Here is a 21,713-nt window from a genome sequence, read left to right on the forward strand (position 1 = left end):
CTGTATCCTAACTTGGGTAATTAGACAAAGAAAAGGATGTATCAAACAATTACGTTAAAGGGGTTTTATGATTTAATATGGTAGTTTGACCTCTAAAGAAAATAAAACTACAAAGTGTCCCTTCTTTTAAGTGTATTTAAAAAAGGTACCCCTATCAATTTTCTCCAAATAACTCAAAAACCAAGCAACCAAATTTTTACTTTTAGAAATCGTCTATACTATTTTTCCTGGGCAATTTAGGTATATATAAATATAAAAAAATAGCCCTTGTAAGAACACACAGTCTGCTATTCTTTTTGGTACGATAAAATTCACCGATGTATCGATGCTCAAAGATGCCTAATTTTTGTCATATTTTACCCTGTTTTATTGCAAATCGGTTATTTTTCAATTTTCGATGTATCTGCTGATTTTGTTACTTATCATCTTCATCATAAGGTCGTCGTCCTATCCTGAGCTAATCTTCGCATTTTTCCAAAACTGGAACATCCCACATCCTTAACTATTTCTGAACAGTAATCTTATCTAAGTCTATCTCTATTATTCTTACATCCTGTTTCTGCTTCCTATATGTCTCTACTCATACCTAAATTGCCATTGAAAAAAGTTATAGACGATTTCACGAGAAAAAAAACGCGATTCTTGAAATTTTCTACTTCGTTTTTTAATTATGTTCGATGCTAAATATTGTTAAAAAAAATAAAGTAAGTAATAAAGATGAAGCTTTGAGTGCCTGTATATGTATTACAATTAGGTATTAAAAATTTTAATCAAAGAACTTGTAGAATGCATGGTATTTGTACTTCGATATGTTTTCCATTTAGGTCTCTAGTACAATATTATTAAATATTTAAAATTGTAACTTAACACATACCGGGAAAAGAAAAACCGGAAAAAAAGCCCCCGGAAAAGAATTCCCCCTCGGAAAAAGTTAATACCCTTTATATATTGTAAGGTAAATGGTAAATTGTATTAGTAATGTTCTGTTATCAGTTTTTATATCTGCATGTTGACAGAATACACGGTTTAGTATACTACATGTAAATAAAAAAATACTTGTTTGTNCCTTTTCTTCACTTTCGCAAACAAAAAGTATTTGGTATAAATTTCAAAGGAAAATATAACTTTAAAAAATTATAAACAAATTTAACAATTAATATAAAATCTACATTATTGCTGCAATGTTTTAAAATCTTGGCATATGAAAAATGAAATTCAAGAATAAAAAGGTGATACTTTAACATTTTTACAAAGAGGTCTGATGGTTTGTTTATTTATAATTGACAGTTTCTAGTGTTTACAATATGAAAATGGTCCTGAATACTGGAATAAATATCTTAGGAGATTACCTTTTGTAGAAATACTAGGTACCAATACGGTGTAAGATTTTTTTTTTAAGTTTTAACTTTTCTAAAGCCAATAAAGTAATAATTTTGAAGAATAAACTAAAGCACAGCTACTACCGATAATAAAAGTGCTACAAAAAGTACATCAACAATAAACAACACACTTAAAAGTTATTATAACAAAATATCAACAAAACAGATACAAAACATTAAGAGAAGGGTTTTTCTTTCAAGCACACTATAGATAACTTCATTTCTACAATTTCCTATGATACACACAATTCTTAAATATACCTTTTATTTATTTGTAAAATATGTATTTTAATTTACAAAAAAAAAAAAGAAAAACAAAACAAAAAAACTTCCAATATTATGCGTAATGTTTTACGTATCTTACGATCATCATTTTAATACCACCTGATATTTTTGTTTATGAGTTAAGTACCGCGTCTTCTGGTCTATTGCTAATGTTTGTTGCCTATCACACATAGAACACGTAGGAAGTCCTGAAGAGGTTCCGTGTGAAAGAGAACAAAATAGACATCAAAACGCGATGCCAACTCCAAAAATTAAAACATCTCAAATAACATTCGCGGTTGCGTATGAAACGTTAATATCACGCTTAAAAAAAATATTCAGGAACTTCAGTGTTTAAGGAACATTTTAATTCTAATAAGTTTAAAAAAATCATTAGAAAATAAGTTACGTATGTTTTTTACGTTTATAAGTTATCTACAATTAACTGTAAAATACAAAATTGATATGTCAGGCATTCGATATGCAACTTTTAAGGTTTTGAATAGATAATAAGTTTTTTAATAGTATATGTATAATAAGCACAATTTTCATTATTTTGGATTTAGACAATTGAGACAATAAACGTTTAGAAAGAGAAAATTGTAATGTTTTAATTTTGATACGTTTACTTTATCGAACTGGTAACTGATTGTCGTTTACAATATAATTTATATTTATTGAATACTGATCTGCAAAAATTAATTATTAAATATGACAATCCATATTTAAAAACAATAATGGTAAACAAAACTGATTTTAACTGGCAACAAAGCGAATGATTGAATAATAATTACGTTAAATATAATAACTACTTAAAACACCAAAGTTCCTGAGAAGAAATACTTAAGTACGAGTAACTAAATAAACTAATCACAGTCTTTTAAACCAAAATTTAATATGCAAGGAAACAAAAAATTCAGTTGCCAATTCAAACGTTTCGTTTGGTTCTATGTTCTATAAAATCTGAATGAATAGAAGTTTAAAAAAAAAATTAAAATTTTTTTATTTTCATTACCATAATTTAAATTAAGGAAATAAAAATTTTAAATATGAAACAATAAGTAAAAAACCTGAAAACTGAGCCACTTTTTATAGTATAAACTAAAGATAAATAAAAAAAATGCTACTTAATTGGCAAGTGAATTTAATTTAATTTTCAAAATTAAAACTTCTTGAAGCTGGTTTTAAATTTGAAAACTAGAAATGCAAAATTTCAATTTTGATAGCATGATTATCAAACCAACCAATGAGAATATCGAGACCTTTTCTAAATATCTTACTCGACAGATAGAAGAAATAATCCCCATTTTTTTGAGGCTAAAAATTAATTAAAAATACAAGAACCAATACTGCTCCTACCTATTGCTGCAATTCCTTTATCGTCCAAGTCCTAATCCTGATGCGTTTTCTGAAGAAGCCGATTTCAGTACAGCGTAGCAACTCTGACAGACACGAACTGGTTTGAAGATTCGTAAGCGAGAAATTTCACTCTCGAAGCGACTACACTTGGAGCAGAAAACCTGACCACAATTTCGACAATGATGTTTTCTTTCGTAGATGGTAAATCGTGTGCTACAGGCTGCACAGAAGTCAGCTCCTTCATCTTTTAGCCAATGATCAGCGGTGCGACCTGGTATATCACAAACGCTCCATGAGAAGACGCGGCCACGAGCATCCCCTACATAGACCGTACGATGATCCCTGTGCAACACAAATAACAAAAACATTATTTATTTTAACTTAGTAGCCTCGAATATTTTTAATAGATTAGGATCAAAATCTTTAAGATAATTATGTTAATTAAGCATTTTTTAATACTATGCAGTTTTCATATGATTATATCAAATAAAAATTATTTTAACACTATTTAAGAATTAATAAAATACCGTGAAACCGCGAGAGCAGTTATTGATGCAGGCTCTGCATTATCCTTCCTATCGTATGCTGTGTGCATAGTCAGCTTGTATCTAAAGACCAACTGCCTCTGCCACTTGAATCCTGGCCGCAATGTATTATGAGGATTCACTGGTTTTTTTCTAGGTTCTGGGGGCACAATTATAAACGAGTCAGTCAGACTAGTATCTGACTTACTGGCACGAAGACTGGATCCATCATCTGTATCCAAGCTCGCGTTGTCTGAGCTAGCTCCTCCTAAACAACAAATACACGAATAGAATCATTTAGAAAAAATGATCCGATTATTTTTACCTTCACTTTTCCTAAGAGTTCCATGTACTCTTGATCGCCGCCTAACCGGGGGCACTGGTGGAGTGCTAAGAATAGCTTCGTCACCATCACTGCACGTTTCTTTTTCTTCTTGCATTTCCGCTTTTATTTCTTTGCTACTCATTGATTTTGAGGACAATTCGTCAGTGATTTGTCGTTCAAATGAGGTGTTTTTTGTAACTAAAGACGATTCCTCTGAAAGAGAGCTTTCTGATCCAGATTTGATAAGGTAGCTGCTGCCACTGCTCCCTGTGCTCCCCACGCTGTCGCCCGATATGTTTAATTGCTTAACTAGGCGATTATGTAAAGGCGTCGTTGACGATATTACTTTTTTCACCGGTGACATAGGTGGCTTATCTTTGGCCTTTTTAATGTTTTGGTCATTTTTGGAACTGCTATTACTCTTTTCGTCAGGTACTTGCACATAATCGATCGACCACATCTAAACAGAATTGTAAAGTTATCAATACATAAATTATGGGGAAATTTATTCTTACTTACCCTGACCACGCCATCAGTAGATCCCGTCATTATCACATTCTGGGAATCCCATTCGTGTGTTTGGGAGAAAGCTACGCACAATATTTGTTGCATACGATCCGCTCGTCCTACGCATGTGTTTACGTTAGCGAGTTCGTCTCCATTTATACTCCATATGTGCAACCACGTAGCAGCACAAGTAGCAATGTCACCCTGCAACAAAATTCAGTTTTAAGCCTTTAAATAAAAAAAGTCTATTTTCATTCTTTTAAATGTTAGAATTAAGAAATGTGAGAAATATAAAAACTTACTGTTAAGTCGTTGACAGCTACAGCGGCTACAGGACCTGCGTGACCCCTAAGCTGTCTTACGAATAAGCCTCGAGACAGATCCCAAACGATGGCAGTGTAGTCGCGGGATCCTGAGACTATGACGTTATATGCAGGACTAGAAGCGAGACAAGTAACCGCGTCTGTATGTGCGTATAAGTTGTGTTTTATGTTCAGCTCTTTTTTACGAGATTCATATTCCCATACAGTCACAACCTAAATTAACAAATTGTTTTTAAATAAGAGTGAAAATAAAACTAAAATAAATGAATGATCAAGAAATGAATAACACATTAGAACACCTACTGTGCTTGTTCCAGCAGTGACAATAATCTTGGACGAAGGACACACACAGGCTACAATTTCGCCGCTTATTTGAACCACAGTTTCGCATACAAATATGGCTTTGTCACTTTCGTAGTTCCCAATACGGAGAGAGTGATCGGCAAATCCCCAAGCCACGTATTTATTATACGTCGGGGGCACCAGGACTTTATTTTGTTCGACTGCCAAAATTGACTTGTCTACGTGGAATATCTGACCCACTGGACTTTTGACTTCTATAATAAGAGAAATTCATTCCTTGAACTGCACACTCATGAGATATTATATAATACAATCTATATGTGAATGTTAAAAATGAAACATCTTTCTTTTTAACCTTTGATGGGCTGTAGTGATGGTCGTAAGTTGTCTAGATGGTGAAAGAACAATTTTTCTGGTGGTGGGAGAGCAAAAGCCTGAACAAGAGACCCCGTATCTATGACTGAAGTTCTGTTATTGTTACCGCCCATTTTTTTGCAAGGATGCGGTTTCTTGAAAAGTTGCTTTGGTATTTGTCCAAAGTTGTTTATAAAACCGATTGTCGCGTTCTTTTTTAACGGATCGTCAATACTATAAAAAAAAGTTGTATATAAAAATTCCTAAAATGATAGTAATATTTACTTATCGATGTCCACGTTCCCTTCGTAGAACAAGTGGTGGAAGACGTTTACAGCGTCAACAGCAGCCTGACCCTGTTGTTTGCACCCAAAGATCATGTCAATCCAATGATTCAAATTCTGTGACACGTAATCGCATTCTAACGCCATCCTGTGAACTCTAATAAATTCCCTAGGGTCTTGTTTAGCCCAGGGAGGTAGTATTACATCACCTAGTGCTACACCACTTTGTTTTACACCTTTTAACACAAAATAGAAAGCAATTGTTTTAGTCTATTGAATAGATAAACAATTATTTTAAATTTACCCAAATCAAACTGATTTGAATTGTTGAGAAACTCTGGAAGATAAAAAAATTCGGGAATAAGTTCCTTAACGTCTGCCATATTATGTTTTGAGGCAGACAGCCATGCTTCTTTTACACTGTGAAACATACGATCAGCTAAATCAAAGTGGCCTCCTTGCAATCGAAGGAAGTGTTGTGTAAATGGCTCCAATCTAACTAAATATGAACTCACAATCATTGCACTTGAATAGTGAGTTCCATAATGATAAGGGGGCGTTTCTCCATGCGGATCGTCCCATTCCTCAATAAAAAACAAAAAGCTTCACTTTTTTCTCTTACAAGAAGTAGTAGTATAACGCGATTTATTAATTAGTTAAGGGTACATTTACAAAAGAAACAAAAGTATATATTCCTAATTAATTATTTGAATTGCTTTGTAAATTAAAACTATATTCCTTAATACTTTTTTTTCAATTACTAATTTCAAATTTGCGGCTCCTAAAAAATATTATAAATTTTTTCACAGTATACTACGATTTTTTTTACCAAGCATTATGTACAAGATTGTAAGTTTAATATGAATTCAATCCATTAATTTGTAATTTCCAGTAAATAGGTAAAAAATATTTTTCTTTCTATATTATCATTAATTAATTAAATATCGTTAATGCGATATTAATACACACTCTGTTCATATTTGAATTTAAATGTGAAGTGTCATAACAACTTTTAAATCAATTTACAATTTACCTTGAATCTTTTTTTAAATTGTTCCAACCTTTCCGGACTTTGAGCACCCATGGGACGCGTGAAGTCCCTAAAGGTAGATGGGTCAGCCATGTCCAGTTCTTCAGAATCGTAATCGGCCAAAATCCACGGGAAAACAGGATACTGCATCAAGTCGTTGTATGAACGTCCAGCCAGCGTGTTGAGGTACATCAGATACTGGAAATTTGAAATTTCCCCTCTCTGAAAACGAGAATTTCAAGGGTTATTATTTATTAAAGTAAAAAAGTAATATGAACAGAACAATTGATTTTTAATAATTAATAAACACAAAATAATTAATGTCACTTACCACCCAACGTTGTGTAACAGTGGTTTCTCCAATGAAGGATAACAACCCAGTGGTTTGTTCTACATTGGCTGTTTTCTTTTGTCCGGCAACGGACTGCTGCGCACTGTCGGCGATCCCTGTGGCAGTAGCCATGAACCGTTGATAAACTTTATTACGAACTTTACGTGGAAATGCCAACAGATAATTACGACCATCTCCTGAAAATATTTCCAACGCCATTGGCTGCAGGAGATACCTTCTTTTATGAACTTCCCTGTGAACAAAAAACAAATAAATATTAGATCTTATCGATTGTTTTAAAAACCCAAAATTTTTACCTTATGTCGTCGTAAGAGAATTTGGAACACTGCCTCATGGCTCTTGATCGTCTGGGAGATCCTGGGTTAGGGGCTATAGGTTCATACTCCTCCGTTGTCACACTGTCTATATCTCGAATTTCTCGATTTTTCAGCAGAGTAAATCCGTCAACAACGTAACAGTGCTCTTGACCAAATAATAACAGCCCTTCTGTCGTGTCTAAACCTTGTATGCGTACACATCTGAACATGAATGTTATCTGGAAAAGAACATTGAAAAGTGAATGACTAATTTCTTAAATACTCCTCTCCTTTTTAACCTTTTCATTTTCTTGTAATAGTCTTAAAAGTGTTTGATTGTCAGGTGGCAAAGCGTGTTCTTCTTCAGTCTCGTTTTCATCTGCAGGATCATCCGGTTCCGATTTCAACCGTGTCAAAGAAGGGAGCATTAACGAAGGCTCTTCACTTGTTATCGTTTCTTCCTTTCTTTCTTGCTGTTCTTCGATTACCTCTGTGTCCGTTTGTTGCTGTTGGTTTCTTTGTAGAGCGTTATAGTAATCTTTACTATGGTGACTTGTGGCAACCTGAAAAAGAAAATGTGAAAATAAAATTGTTAATAAAACAACTTGTTATTGTATTGTATATCATTTCGTTAAACTGTTTATACCTTATACTTTAGTAAACCTTTCTCTGCTTCTGGTCTGTAAGGATAATGTAAGTAGAACAAATCGTTTTTCATCGTCTTTTTGCGCATACGGTGGGGCCCCTCAGTCATATCAAGCATCCATTTATCCAAATAGCTTGGCTCTAACGGCCCCCAAAGACCTCTTTCACGTGTAAGCTCAGCCTCCGTTTGCAACCATTCTTGATGAACGTACTGTTGCGTATGTTGTGTGGTGTTCTGATGTTGATTGCGAATCATTTCAACCAAAGACCTGAATGAAAAAAAAAATTTTAAATGTTGAAAATATTTATTGCTATTTAAATTACTTACTTAACAATATTTATACGATTGGTCATCCATTGTAAAGCCTGTTTCTTGTGCATCCTGACCTTTACCCGCATAGTTTCATCTTTTCGGACTTTAGTACGACTCGCAAGTCTTGTTAGCCCTCCGGTGACCTTATGAATCTTTGACTGTATCTGATTATGAAGTTCCCATGGCACCCTATACGTCGCTTTTCTTTCTGACTCGACATAATTCAGCCAGAGTTTGTATGCGGCCTCGTACACTTGCTCTCTGACAAGTATCAAGTCAGGCGCCTTACAGTTCTGACCCGGATGCACGAGGGTGACTTTAAAAGCCTCTTCAATGGCCGGTTTCTTGCACACATACAGTTCTTCCCAGACGCGACAAGCAGCCCCAGCTATGAGGTTATGTCCCTGGTGTTGCGTCAGCTTTTCGTCGCTAGATTCCAAGTCAATTGATGGATTAACGTGCCACGTTGTGCGCATATTTGAATCAAGCAAGATCTTCATATTACTCGTAAGCTGAAGGAGACAATATGTGAGACAGCCGATAAATTCGAGCTCGTGATTACCGGCCCCAAATACGATTAGGCTGTAACAAAACAAAAATAATAATGATTATATAATATAGAAAACGATTCAATAAAAATATTTTGCTTATTTTTTCAGAGATATTTGTATTGCAAACTTGCCGATTCATTGTTAATTTGTGCAAAGCTTCTAATACGGACATTTGGTCGGCTATCGAATCGGTTGGTCGTGAGAGAAGAAACAATATTGTCCGGTTGAGACAATGATAAAGACTTTCTAGGGAGAAATGACCGGGTCTACGCTTTGCTTGTCCAATCAATTTTACGATGAAGTCGAATACTTCGTGTGGGTTACGATTTAACGATCCTTGCCACATCTTGTCCACAACTCTTGCTGTTAAATAAAACACGTTTGGTGCAATATGTTGTACATGCGCATTAGCTAACGGCACGATAGGAATGGCCGCCTGATCACCTACCTAAAGTTAAAGTAAAATACATAATATTAATTAAATATCTGGAAAAATGACAGTTGTTGAGATAATTTCTGAAGCAAACCATTCACAGAACTTTTTTCAAATATAGTACCAATTAATTTTCAAAAAATATAATAAACTCATTTCTTTATAATTTACTACATATTATTCTAGCTTTAGATTACTTAAAGATTAATTATTTATCTAAAGAAAAAACTGTTTAAAATAATACATACGATAAAGTAATCTTATTTAAAATAAAATGATTTAAAAATTAAACTTACCAACATGTCCGCAGCCAACAAATGGTCCATTAATGTCACTAAAATCTCCGTTTGATATGCGGTTTGCTGATAAATGGAAGAATCTTCAGGATAAGCGTCCAAAACCAGGTCTATCACCGGCGATCCTTTACCAGTGAACGATAAACTTAGCGAATCCACAACAACCACCCGAATAAAGTTTACTACCAGTTGATAGACGGGATGCGAAAGAAGGGGAGCATCTTCGATAGGAGATTTTGGGATGAACATTATCGATTCAGTATTTTCTTCACCTGCTGGAGTAGAAGCACCACTGCTATCTGCGCTATCTTGCATAGATAAGTTGCCTTGAGGAAATGGGAACAGGACAGCGCCCAACGCTCCTAAGACTTCAGCAGACATAAATATGGGCATAAAGTCTGGCATGTTATGGTATAAAGAAAATAGAACCTAGAAAATAAATAAAAGGTTTCAGTAATTCTGTATTAACTATTAACTGTTAAAAAAGTAATCATACGTTGATTATGGAATCCGGATGTTCTTTTAACCATTCTGGCAACTTGCTCTGATCTGAATGTAATGTCGCTCGTACCATCTTCAACAGTATGACGATGGCTTCAGGACACAAATTAATTCTGGGGGCCACGCTACTAACAGGCTGATTATTAACGGTGGTGCCCCACAAATATGTCCATAACGAGTCCAGATCGAACTTCTTAGGATTTGAGGGCAAAGTCTTCACCGGCTGTCCCATGACCAGAGCGGCTAACAAATAATATATTTCAGGCACGTCGAGGTGCGACGGTAGCAGCCAGCCCAACAACTGAAAACCGGGGAGATGGAGGGCGTCACATTTTGACTCGAAACTTTGCGAATTGACGGAAGGAACACCTAAAACGAATTTCATTTTGTTGTTGTTCGTGACCATCTCGGTACGATATAACCAGCCGCCGTTATTAGCACCTTCACGAAAACTGTAATAACAGGAAGACGTATTATTGATCACTATAACATTCAATTTAAATTACTTACCGGCTCATCAACCAAAGAGTTGAACACAGCACCACAAGAATTTGCATTGCCCAAATGATTGTCGCAGAATGTAATTGAGGCTGCAAGAAAAGAAGCAACCAATCAAACCCCAGAGTTTTGGTTATCTCATCGCAGACCATCACACTCAGAGAATTTCTATTTGTGAACAGCATCGAATGAACCAAAGCCAAACACCTATTCCTCAATACATAATCACCGCCATCGCCCTCCTCTTCATTAACCACGGACGAAGTTGTCGCATTATTGGTGGTGGCGGTGGTGCTTGGCAAAGTTGAGGCAATAAATTGCCCAAACCATAGCAAATCGGCCTGTTTAGGTTGACCGCTTAAAAGAATAGAAAGGAGGGAAAATAAGATGTCTTTAGTGGCCTGATGTTTTACCCCGGGGAGAATGTGAAGGAGTTTCGTGACAAGATTGAGGTCGCGCATTATCCACACATTACTGCGCTTCTCGTTCGATTCAGCAGCCAATTCGTATAAGTGTTCAAGATGGGATCGTAAAAGTTCACCGGGAGCTTCATGCCAAATTTCGAAGTCGCACAGCAGATCCTGCAAATTGAAAACATAAATTGTAAACGGTTTTAATAAAGATATTTTCAAAAATTCTGAAGATTTACCTGAAACGCAGTCAAATTGGGTATAGTTGACGTTTCTCTACCACTGTCCACCGTTCCAACTAAGCTTAACGTTAAATGTAATATGTGGGAATTTAGAAGATGTTTCTTTCGTCGTAGCAGCATTGCCAACGTCTGATAGGCCCTTTTTCGGTCCATTTCCGCTTGAATTGTTTTATTAGTTCGAACCACGCAAACTAATGCTTTGACGGCCGCGTAAAGACTCTCGATGTCCTGTGCCATCGCAATGAGACCCAAAAGAACTGAACAACCACCGACTGTGTCAACCTGAAAGAAATTAACGTTCCAAATTCGTATTTATTTAGTTAAAACTATTAAATTCTGACAAAAGACATAGGTACTAATTTACCACGTTTGCAACTGGCCTTGGTGTGAACGTTCTTACACCCAAATACCCAATGACCACTCCCCCTAAAGTACGACTCGGACCTGCCAGATGGCCTGCAGAATTATGCAGGATTTTGATAGGGGTGGCGTTTTCGTGGCTAGACATGCCTAGTTGTTTTGCTATGGACTTGTTATCATTTCTACTGTACACTTTTCTTATCTTGCTTAAAGTCAGTTGAGACACTGCTTTGGCATTTAAACCGAACATTATCTTTTCTTCAGTGATAAATGGTTGAATTGGCTCTGATGAACCTAACGGCGGCGCCTGGAGCGAGCCCATATAGTGAGGTCCCAACTGGTATATTTGACTTACTGTCGTTGGCTGTAATACCTTTACAGAAAAAGAAACAACACTTACTTTTTAACTGTTTTAAGGATGTCAGTTATATATGCCTTTTAACTACTGCTTGAGCAATCGAGGACAAAAACGTTTTCTTCAATACCAGATATACATATTATAAAAAGCTAAAGTAATACAAGTTTTACCTCTTCCATTAAATGGCAGGGTCCTTGTTTCCATAACAGTCTTGAGAATCGTCTCCAAGCAGGCGGAGTTCCTATAAATCCGTATACCGAAGAGGCCATTGTTAGATTGGCAGCACCGCCCCCAGGATTTTGCGATATGTAGTGCAATTTCTGCGTGTGCATATGCTGCCCATCAAGGTATAAGGAGAACGAAGAGTTCTTCAAGACAGCTCTGTTAAGTACCACGACCACGTGATGCCACTGACCTTCCTGGAGAATATCAGGACACCATATCCTTGCACCGTGTTCACCAGAACCTTCAGGTTCCCACTCACCAACGTCTGAAGAGAAAGACAAAAAATATTATATAACGAACATATGCATATACAAGCAAACCTAAAAATAGTTAAAATAAAAAAAATACTAACGGGGAGGTATATGCGTTTCTTGGGTTGAAACAATGATTGCCTTGTCCCTTGCTGACAGTACAATAGAAAGGCACACAAGTTGATCTTCTTTGGTGTTGTTTAAATTTCTCACTAATGTTAGTAAACGTACACAATGGGGATCGACCCGTGGATCAGAAAATTTGTCTACACAGATCCATGTTGAATAACTAAGACCCGTTTGCGGTGGAAAAATTCGATCACCTGAAAAAAAAAAGAAATGCACTTATTCGACAGATTTAGTCAAAATAATATTTTATTTTAAACTTTAAATTACGTTATTTTATAAAATTTGCGTAACATACAGGATAATTAATTAAATAAAATTTTTGAAACTCTAGTATTACTACCTTTTTACAATTATTTTGTTTTGTTTAAGAAAAGAACAAATTTCGGCTCTTTTAAAATAATTTTAACGTAAAATCGACATACCAGAACCAATTCCTCCAACTACTCCTGAATCGAACCCTGACACAACGCTGGTCGCAGTGGGCGATTGGGGAGCTATACTTGGCAAGTATAGGCACCCGAAGCCTTCGGCAGACATGTCGAATTCGATAAAGGGTGGCATTGTATACGATGATTGTGATCTAAAGTCCTTTGGAGTAGTGACGGATACCAACGTTTTGATGCGGGTTAAGGGAATAGGACCTCCACCAGGTTCGGTCGTAGTTAACGGAAGACACCTAAGAGGGTTGCCAAGGCGCAGGAAACGCCTCAAATCCATTGGTTCGAGCGCTTGTGCAGCCAGACGCTCGAGCATATATTGTAAAGGGGTATGCAGGGGATGACTTTCATTCTGCAACGCTTCACAACCAACGTGCAACAAGTGACTCATGAAACCACTTTCACACATCACTTGCTGATTACGTTCGCTACGTACAAGTGATTTTATTATTTCGGCCAGGTAGACTTGCACCTGAAGGAACAAATTTTTATTTTCGTCCTGTAAAAAAAGTAAAGAGAACAAAATTAATACATTTATTACAAACAAAATTTTTTAAATAACATAAATAATTAGGTATTGTAATTGTACGACAGAACAGTTATCTTACGTGAATACTTGGTAGCAGCTTTAACATGACTATCACGATCCCTGGATGTACCACCATTGGATCTGGAGATGGTGGAATAAGGTTTAATGAATTAACAGCAGACCTGTTACCCGATCCACTGTTCTTTTCTTCCTTGTTCTTCATTAAAGTTAAAACAAATATATTCTACGTATACTGATGTAACAACAACAGACTACTTACAGCATGCCCGTTAGATATCTGTCTGTTCAAAAATGGAGATTTTACGTTTAAAACACCAGCAGCAGAGATATTCTGTTTATCAAACAAGTCCAATGTTACTTCATATAACAATCTATATACTATGATTACATAAGATAGAGCTGCAGGTATATCATCTGGAAATCTGTAGAAATAATTACAAAGACATAAATTAAACAAATAAAGGATTTAATTTTTAGTATCACATTAAAATACAAATTTTTATGCAACTATAACGGTCATTATCTTGACATGTGAAGGAAATTTAATAAGCGTTGAAATAACAAATTGTTACATTATCAAATATACTCATAAATAACTTCGTTGTGTTGCAAATTAAAATTATTTTTAAAAATGTGTAAACATAGATGTAAAAATAACTTACTCCGGTTTGATGATGTTGCTTGTAAATAGTCGGTGAAAACATTCAGGTGTTTCGCTATCGATTATTTCTCCAATACTCGAAATATCGGTTATGACTTCTATTTTCTCTCCGACAAAACAGCCTAGAAGTCTAAGGGTGTCGCAGAGACTGGTCATGCAGATCTCATGATGGAAGAATTTCGCATTGGCTGGCTCGAAACGCATGGCTGTATTAATTGTGTGGAAAACGACGTAGAGTAAATGCAACAGGTTGGAATCATAATCATCTTTATGTTTAATGCACAATTTGCCCTCCAAGGCAAGCAATGTACTTGTTACGTACACAAAACCGTTAATCTGAGAGGAAGAAAACTACATAAATAACAAAACTACTTAAACAGAAAAAATATGTGTTTAGAAATAGTTTTTAAAAAGTTAAATCAATAAAAACTTTAATATAAAGAATGTTTACCTTTCTAAAAACTGTGCGTGATCTGTGAGATTCTTTGAGACATGAGAGCAAAGCTTTGAGAATTTCAATTTTCAAAGAGAGTTCGTCTCTTGAAGAGGAATGTAATGTTGTCATAAGTTGTGACATATCATCATCACCTCCACTTGTTAGTATTAATTCTCTAATCATCCCTGAAAAAAATACATATTTCACCCAAACAATAAATTAAGTATTAACAACAATGAAAAAATCAAAATGATATAATTTATATATTTCCTTTTCAAAAAAGTGGCAGTATTTTGCAATCAATAAAATTTACCTTAATAATCAAATTTGATTAATATAAAACTAAAAAGTACTCACCCAAAGCTTCCTGCCGACACTCCGGAAATACCACTAGCTTATGTACACATTTGGCGCCTCCGCATTCCCTCAACAGCTTGGCATTGGCCGCATTCCCAGCTAGAAGTACAGTCAATGCCTCCATTACCATTCTACCTAACCTTTCCTGTTCTGAATCCATTACCACAATATTCTTTTCAGGTTCTACTGTCGTTTTACGAGTATTTTCGAGCATTTTTGAGTATCGATCTAGGCATGTGACGAACACTTCGAGCAGACCCACTTCACGATATACATCTTTAAAAATAGGATTGCTCTTTAAAATGTTTAGTAATGTGTGCATACACAGAGAGCTCGATTCGGGATAATTGAGGCTGTGCGTGCGTAGAAAGATAGACATGGAAATTAGTTCTTTACATGGTACGAAATTCAACTGAAATACAAGAAATTCAACGAGTTCAAATAGTTTTCGTTGAATGTCGAGGGGCTTATGATGGATACGGTCAGCAAATTGACTCAAAGTGTTCTGACTCTCAAGAATGAAGTAATTGGCGTTATCAGCGTGGTATATACTCGAAATGGCATCAAGTATTGTGAGACAGAGGAATGAAGAGTTTGACTTCAAAAATGTTGTCTGCAAGACCTGGAAAGCAAATAAATTCTCGTATTTGTCAATTATCTTTGTTAATAACCTTTAGCTTACGTTAAATGCCTGAATATTTCGGACACTGGTTCCTTTTCCTGAGGGTTGGGGCAACATGAACCCCTTCATTTGGAACAAAGATCCCGTTGATGCATGTGAAGGTTTCAGTTCCATAAAACCATAAGTGCATAACGAGGTGATCATCAAAATTAAATTTCTCACAGCTTCTTGGGCCTCATTGGATTTATCATTTTCTAATCTGTATAATTTAAAAAAATTTAATAACGAAGAAACTGAAAAATTAAAGATTTGCAAGACTTACTTTAATAGAAAATCAGATAAGAAAAGATATCCCTGCGCCTGGCGAAAGTCCTCTAATAATGTAGAACAAAGATCGCTTGAGTCTTCAAGAAAACAAAAAATTGTAACGAATATTTCTACGAGTTCTAAGGGTGTCAGTTCTGGTACACGTTGCATATTTTCTATGCAGAGGGCGATGCAGCTTTTGGCTAGAAAGAATAGTGGATTATTATAAACAAAGTAATACATTTTTAAAATATTTCTGGCACTCACTATGAATGTATCCTATAACAGGTGGTGTTAATCCATGTTTAGATAATGTCATAAGTACTTCCGCGGCACTTTTTCGCCACATAATGTTATGGGGCGGGCACCACGACGTGATGGCTGAAAAAAGCAGCGTCAAATCGTCCTTTCTAGCCAGTTCTTCAGCTGGAATCCGATGGCTACATAATCGAACAAGTAACTGCAATAAATTTCGTTAATTGCAAGTATTTTTAAAAAAGACTTCAGAAATTTATATAGGTACCTGGACAAATATTTTTTGTAATAGTATTCTTCTTTCCCTTGGGGTGAAATCACTGTTATTGTCCTTTGTGTTGGCTGTTTCTTCGCTCACTTCAGGCAAATCAAAAAATAAATATAAACATCTTACTAGAGTTGACGGTACTGATACTTCAGACATCACCTAAAATGTATAACATCAAAAATAAATGAAAATTAATTATAAGAATAAATGCATGTACTTGGATAAGATTTGAATCTCCAGCTGCCAATAAATTTAATGTTGATAACAACATCCAGCCATTACTTGATTCTTCGCTATTTTCAATCTCTAAAAACTTTGCAATTGAACAACTGGCTGCTTCAGTGCCCTGATTGGATGCTCTGTTACGTATTTCAGATACCATTAGTGTGGATACAGCATGACAGAATGTTAAGATATCCCAAAATTTTTCACTCATATCACAAGTGGGACTTGAACCAAAAACCTAAGTAAAACAAGTAAAAATATTAGTTTAATAAATCTACAATCCAAACAGATAAATAATGATTACGAACCTTACAAAATAGGGGCAACATGTTATATAGTTTATCATTTTTTTCTGCTTCTGTTAATGAATGTGATGGATGGCTGTATTCAGAAAACAGTTTTTTAAGGTGCATCAGTCCAAGTTGTGTCCTTGGAGAGCTGGGCTGCTCCAAATAATCATTATTTGAAGTAGATGGGATGGAGCTGCTTGTGCCTCCACCCCTTAATTTCCTCATAATATTCATTTTGGAACTATTAAACGCCTACAAAAGTACCATATAAATTGTAGTATTCAGTGCATTTTACATCATCTTGAACAGAATCATTTATTACCAACAAAATTGAAGCAAAAAAGATGGCAAAAATAGTGGTTAATTTTTATCCCAAACAGAAGTTAAGAAGTACAACAATTTCTCTTGAAATACTGTTATTATATCTTAATTACATCTTAAAAATAAAAGTAATATGAAATGTATGAATAAAATAATAGGTTATCAAACTGACACTGATGATCTATAATTCCTGTTATTATTTAATATGCGGAAGAATTGTCATGTTGTTATAAACAAAACTATTGAACATTACGTATAAACATTACACTTGTTATTGTTATTAAACTATTACAATACTGCATAATATCAACAAATTAACACCACTAGTAGGGACGTTTATATAAAATTCATTGATTTTTTGGGATGCAGAAGCACATATTTAATGAACCTGCCTCTACGCAACAAATTAATGCAAATCAGAATACCTTTTATGTGGAAGAGTCTCATTTTCAGGCACAAAATACACCCACACACAAAATTAAAAATCAAATTGCAAAAAAACTTCATTGTATTATTAATAAACACAAACACATTTTCCATACATAAACACCAATTTAATCGCACCAGGCAACAATGAATGTTCTATCTTCTTCTTATATTTTCTGTCCTATATTAGTATTGCCATTTCGTCGAAATACTATTTGACATAATTTATCAAGTTTTCATAAATTTCACAAACTAATTAATTTGAAAATAAATTAAATAATTATAACCAACGAATAACCTACAATAATTGCCAACATCAGTAACAATGCGACAACAATTGAAAAAGAATGATGGCCGACAACTGCAACAATTAGAAAAGAATGATGGCCGACAACTGCAACAATTAAAAAATGATGGCCGACATTACGTCATAGTGGAGTAATAAAAATGGCCGGGGGCAAGGGGAAGAACTAGTTTCATTGATATTTATTAATATTGGATTTAATAAATATCTATAAACATGAAATTAATTTTTAATTATCTTCTTCGAAGTATCTTTCTATAAATTAGTTATCTATTGCTCCAAATAAACTATGCTGGACGATTTACAAAAATGGATACTTAAAAAAAATACATTGTTTACAAGACTAATATTTAATTGTAAACAATTACATTCTTTTCAAAATGAAAACATTTATTAATATATTAACATCAACGAAATTATTAATTTAATGTCATCTAGGAGATGATGTTTTAAAAAAATCTGTTATTTTCTTTTGTGGTTTGTTGGGTTTTAGTGAATTTCTGTTAAATGTTAATTCTTCATTCTTTTGGACAACAACTTCATCAAGCTCCATTAATGTTTCTTCACTTTGAGTTAAACACCCACTATCGTTCGTAATTTCTTCTTCGACGTTTTCGTTTGTAGGGACTTCATTTAGCGTATCAATTTCCATTGAAAAAGATGTTCGTGTTTCAGTAACTTCAACATTACCATCTATTTTTTGAAACAAATTTAATATTTTTCGCGAATCAATCTGAGGTTTAGCAGTTGTCTCTTTCTGTTCTGTTTTGCTTCCACTTTCCTCCGATTTTTTTTTAATACAAAACATATTTTTTAAAATTGAATCTTCTGCTTGGGAGGATTCTTGCCTATCATCAATGCCTTCATCAATTGAAATGGTGGCATCAGGGGAATCCTGAGAAGTAACTGTTTTAGCTTCATTTTCCCCCAACAAAGAACTTTTCTTAAAAGATTTAGAGGAAAACGAAGTGGATGGCGCCTCTGTTGAAAAGTTCTTCATAAAATCTGTTATAGCCAACTGTTTTTTAACATCAAAATGGGCCTGCTGTATGAAGGCAAATAAGCTGTCGCCAGACAGTTTCGAATTTGAAAACGAGCACAAATACCGCCAAAGTTTTCCTGCAAATAAAAGGAACGACAACATTTTTTAAAGTTTAATATTTCATGAACAACAACCTGTTGTTATTTGATTTGTGGCAATAAATGTGTACATGTTATAAATGCTGTCTCGAAGTTCAGAGTCACCAAAAGTGAAATAAACTAAGTCGCGTTTTGTGGCAGAGCAGGCCATAAACTGAAGCAAAGACTTTAGGTATGGATTTCCCCTAAAGGCTCCGCAGCCCCAATTCCCAGTAGCTACAGCAGGAAGATGTTTTTCGAAACGTGAATAAAAACCTACGTAAGCCTTAAAAAATGTTTGAGAATTAAATTAAATTCAGATTGGCAATTACAGAATAAGCTAAGAAATGCTCCTAACATCATCAACATTCTTACTTTATTTAATTCTCTAAGCATCAATGCTGAGGTGTACTGGTCACTGGCTTTTCGAAAAGGGATTGCATCAATAGCAACAATGGTTGTTCTTCTTCTCCCATATTCGTCATAAGGGGTCAAGTCCTCGCAATTGCCCGCCCATTCGAAGGAGTCTCCATACCCCTTATATTTACTATATCTTTCAGCTCCTATATAAGAATTGTATGAAAAACCATAAAAACTATTTTTACGTAAAAAGAATACCGATTACTACAAGTGCCTCATTTGAATCCAAACGTTCAGTAAAAAGTCGGCTGATAATTAATTCTGGAGAAATTATGTAACGAATTTCTTCCTGAACACAACCAGACCCTAAAACTCCACCCCCTACATTCCTAGAATATGAGGTAAAAGAACTAATGACAAAAATTAATTGGAAAGTAAACATTTACTTGTTTGCAAAATCAACTTGTAAAAGTCCTTTGGCATCTTCAATCTTCCCTTCACTGCAAATATGAATTCTGGTATTTCCCAAATTATTTTCTTCTTTATCCCAACGAGGAAATAAATGCTTTGATAATGATTTTCTTTCAAATGTTACCACCCCTACAGGACCTGAACAAGTAAGCACATAAAAAAGGAGAATCTTTGGAAAATATGGTAGTACATACTTTTTACCAAAACTTTTCTGAAATAGTGACAAATACATCTAAGCTTGTTCATGATGGCATTTTGTCTAGTGGGTTTATATTGAAATCCAAAAATTCTTAAATAAATATTACAAGTTATAAAATTACAATTACTACTGTCTTATGGTTTTAAGTACCTTATAAAGTTAACACCTGGATATGAAGTTGCTGTATCCTTTCGCCAAGGAAAGGTACAAAGAAATGCATTTGCTAATAGAGATGCTATTTGTTGTTGTGTGAGTGTAAGTGATTTTTGGACTCCTTGCTTGAGTAGCGGTACATTCTTTTGTACAAGATGTGGTAATTGTAAGGCAAGATCAATAATCCCAGGTAAAACATTTTTGAAGAAATGTTCAGCTTCTTCCTGTTCTAATTCCTTTAAAACTTAATGTATCAAAAAATTTTAAATTGGAAACATAAAACAGTTTTTTACATTACAAAATGCTTACCTCCTCAAAAAAATGGTGTAAATTTATAAGTCTTGGTAATCTTGTATTGTACGTATTCATTAAAGCTTCTAGTTCTCTACTGTTGTTTATTGTTTGCAATAGTGATGTTTGAATTATTTCCCAACGTGGTTTGAGAACTTCAGTGCCGTCATCCTGCATTCATTTCATATATTGCAAAGAGTAGAATAAACATAATGCTTGTATAAATAAAACAACTTACATTTTGAACTGGAAACAAGTTCTTCTCACAAAATGGCATTCGAACATTATCATTATCCCATAATAATTTCTCAGAACTACAGTAAGGTTTGGGTGGATTTTTAAGGTCAACTGTTTCTAAGTTATAGAAGACATGGTTATATCTTGAAGGAGTTACGGGATCAGTAATATAATTCCAAGGGCCCCATTTTCCGTATATTTCATTTAAACTTGTTCCTACCCAGCTTTTTGTATTGGAGTTTTCTATTAATTTAATTGCATTGCACATATATATACATAAATCTATTAAATAAGTACTAATTACCATTCATTATGATAAAACGAAACAACGTAGTACACTTACGCTACGTGTAAAGAAACATAAAATAATCATTTGCTGATAATTTGTTTTTAATAGCGTTTAACATGACGTTTATATAACCTATAAAAGTTTTAATATCTATGGTATAGTCATATAAATAAACTGTGTTTCCATAACCCGCTTGAGTATACATCCTTTTTTCAGAATAAAGTTCCTCTTTATGCTAATATTATTATTGATGTGTATCATACCTATTTGCAAACAATTCCTTTAAATTTTAATCATTGATTACTATACATCTATTAAAAAACCATGATGGCCGACGTCAGTGACAATGCGACAACAATTGAAAAAGAATGATGGCCGACAACAGCAACAATTAGAAAATAATGATGGCCGACATCGGTAACAATGCGACAACAATTGAAAAAGAATGATGGCCGACAACAGCAACAATTAGAAAAGAATGATGGCCGACAACAGCAACAATTAGAAAAGAATGATGGCCGACAACGGCAACAATTAGAAAAGAATGATGGCCGACACTACGTCATAGTGGAGCAATAAAAATGGCCGACTATTGACAATACGAATAAACGCAGAGCTAATTCA

General features: G+C 34.7%; 2 protein-coding genes across 2 annotated transcripts; both read right to left on the bottom strand.

The window, feature by feature from the left end:
* Positions 1–1,071: 1,071 nt before the first annotated feature.
* Positions 1,072–17,818, bottom strand: LOC108734700 (WD repeat and FYVE domain-containing protein 3). The gene is made up of 36 exons (XM_018466348.2): positions 17,666–17,818; positions 16,938–17,171; positions 16,622–16,867; positions 16,405–16,563; positions 16,149–16,341; positions 15,898–16,084; positions 15,636–15,834; positions 14,954–15,575; positions 14,612–14,781; positions 14,162–14,496; positions 13,759–13,921; positions 13,558–13,695; positions 12,935–13,448; positions 12,485–12,706; positions 12,078–12,397; positions 11,554–11,922; positions 11,187–11,471; positions 10,550–11,118; positions 10,035–10,491; positions 9,539–9,967; positions 8,941–9,257; positions 8,274–8,840; positions 7,947–8,214; positions 7,600–7,863; positions 7,301–7,539; positions 6,984–7,236; positions 6,656–6,874; positions 5,927–6,206; positions 5,624–5,858; positions 5,340–5,572; positions 4,985–5,238; positions 4,661–4,894; positions 4,371–4,562; positions 3,852–4,311; positions 3,530–3,794; positions 1,072–3,344 (listed from the first exon to the last, which is right to left on the bottom strand). Exons 2-36 carry the CDS (start codon positions 17,151–17,153, stop codon positions 3,020–3,022), a joined length of 10,398 nt encoding a protein of 3,465 aa, XP_018321850.1. The 5' UTR covers positions 17,154–17,171; positions 17,666–17,818; the 3' UTR covers positions 1,072–3,019.
* Positions 17,819–18,382: 564 nt separating this feature from the next.
* Positions 18,383–21,231, bottom strand: LOC108734701 (poly(ADP-ribose) glycohydrolase). Its single transcript, XM_018466349.1, has 10 exons — positions 21,105–21,231; positions 20,802–21,043; positions 20,582–20,734; positions 20,270–20,508; positions 20,115–20,209; positions 19,896–20,058; positions 19,708–19,838; positions 19,465–19,652; positions 19,147–19,375; positions 18,383–19,089 (listed from the first exon to the last, which is right to left on the bottom strand). Exons 1-10 carry the CDS (start codon positions 21,109–21,111, stop codon positions 18,401–18,403), a joined length of 2,136 nt encoding a protein of 711 aa, XP_018321851.1. The 5' UTR covers positions 21,112–21,231; the 3' UTR covers positions 18,383–18,400.
* Positions 21,232–21,713: the final 482 nt, after the last annotated feature.

The sequence above is a fragment of the Agrilus planipennis genome, unplaced genomic scaffold (genome assembly GCF_000699045.2).
Source record: "Agrilus planipennis isolate EAB-ADULT unplaced genomic scaffold, Apla_2.0 scaffold66, whole genome shotgun sequence".
Lineage (NCBI taxonomy): Eukaryota > Metazoa > Arthropoda > Insecta > Coleoptera > Buprestidae > Agrilus > Agrilus planipennis.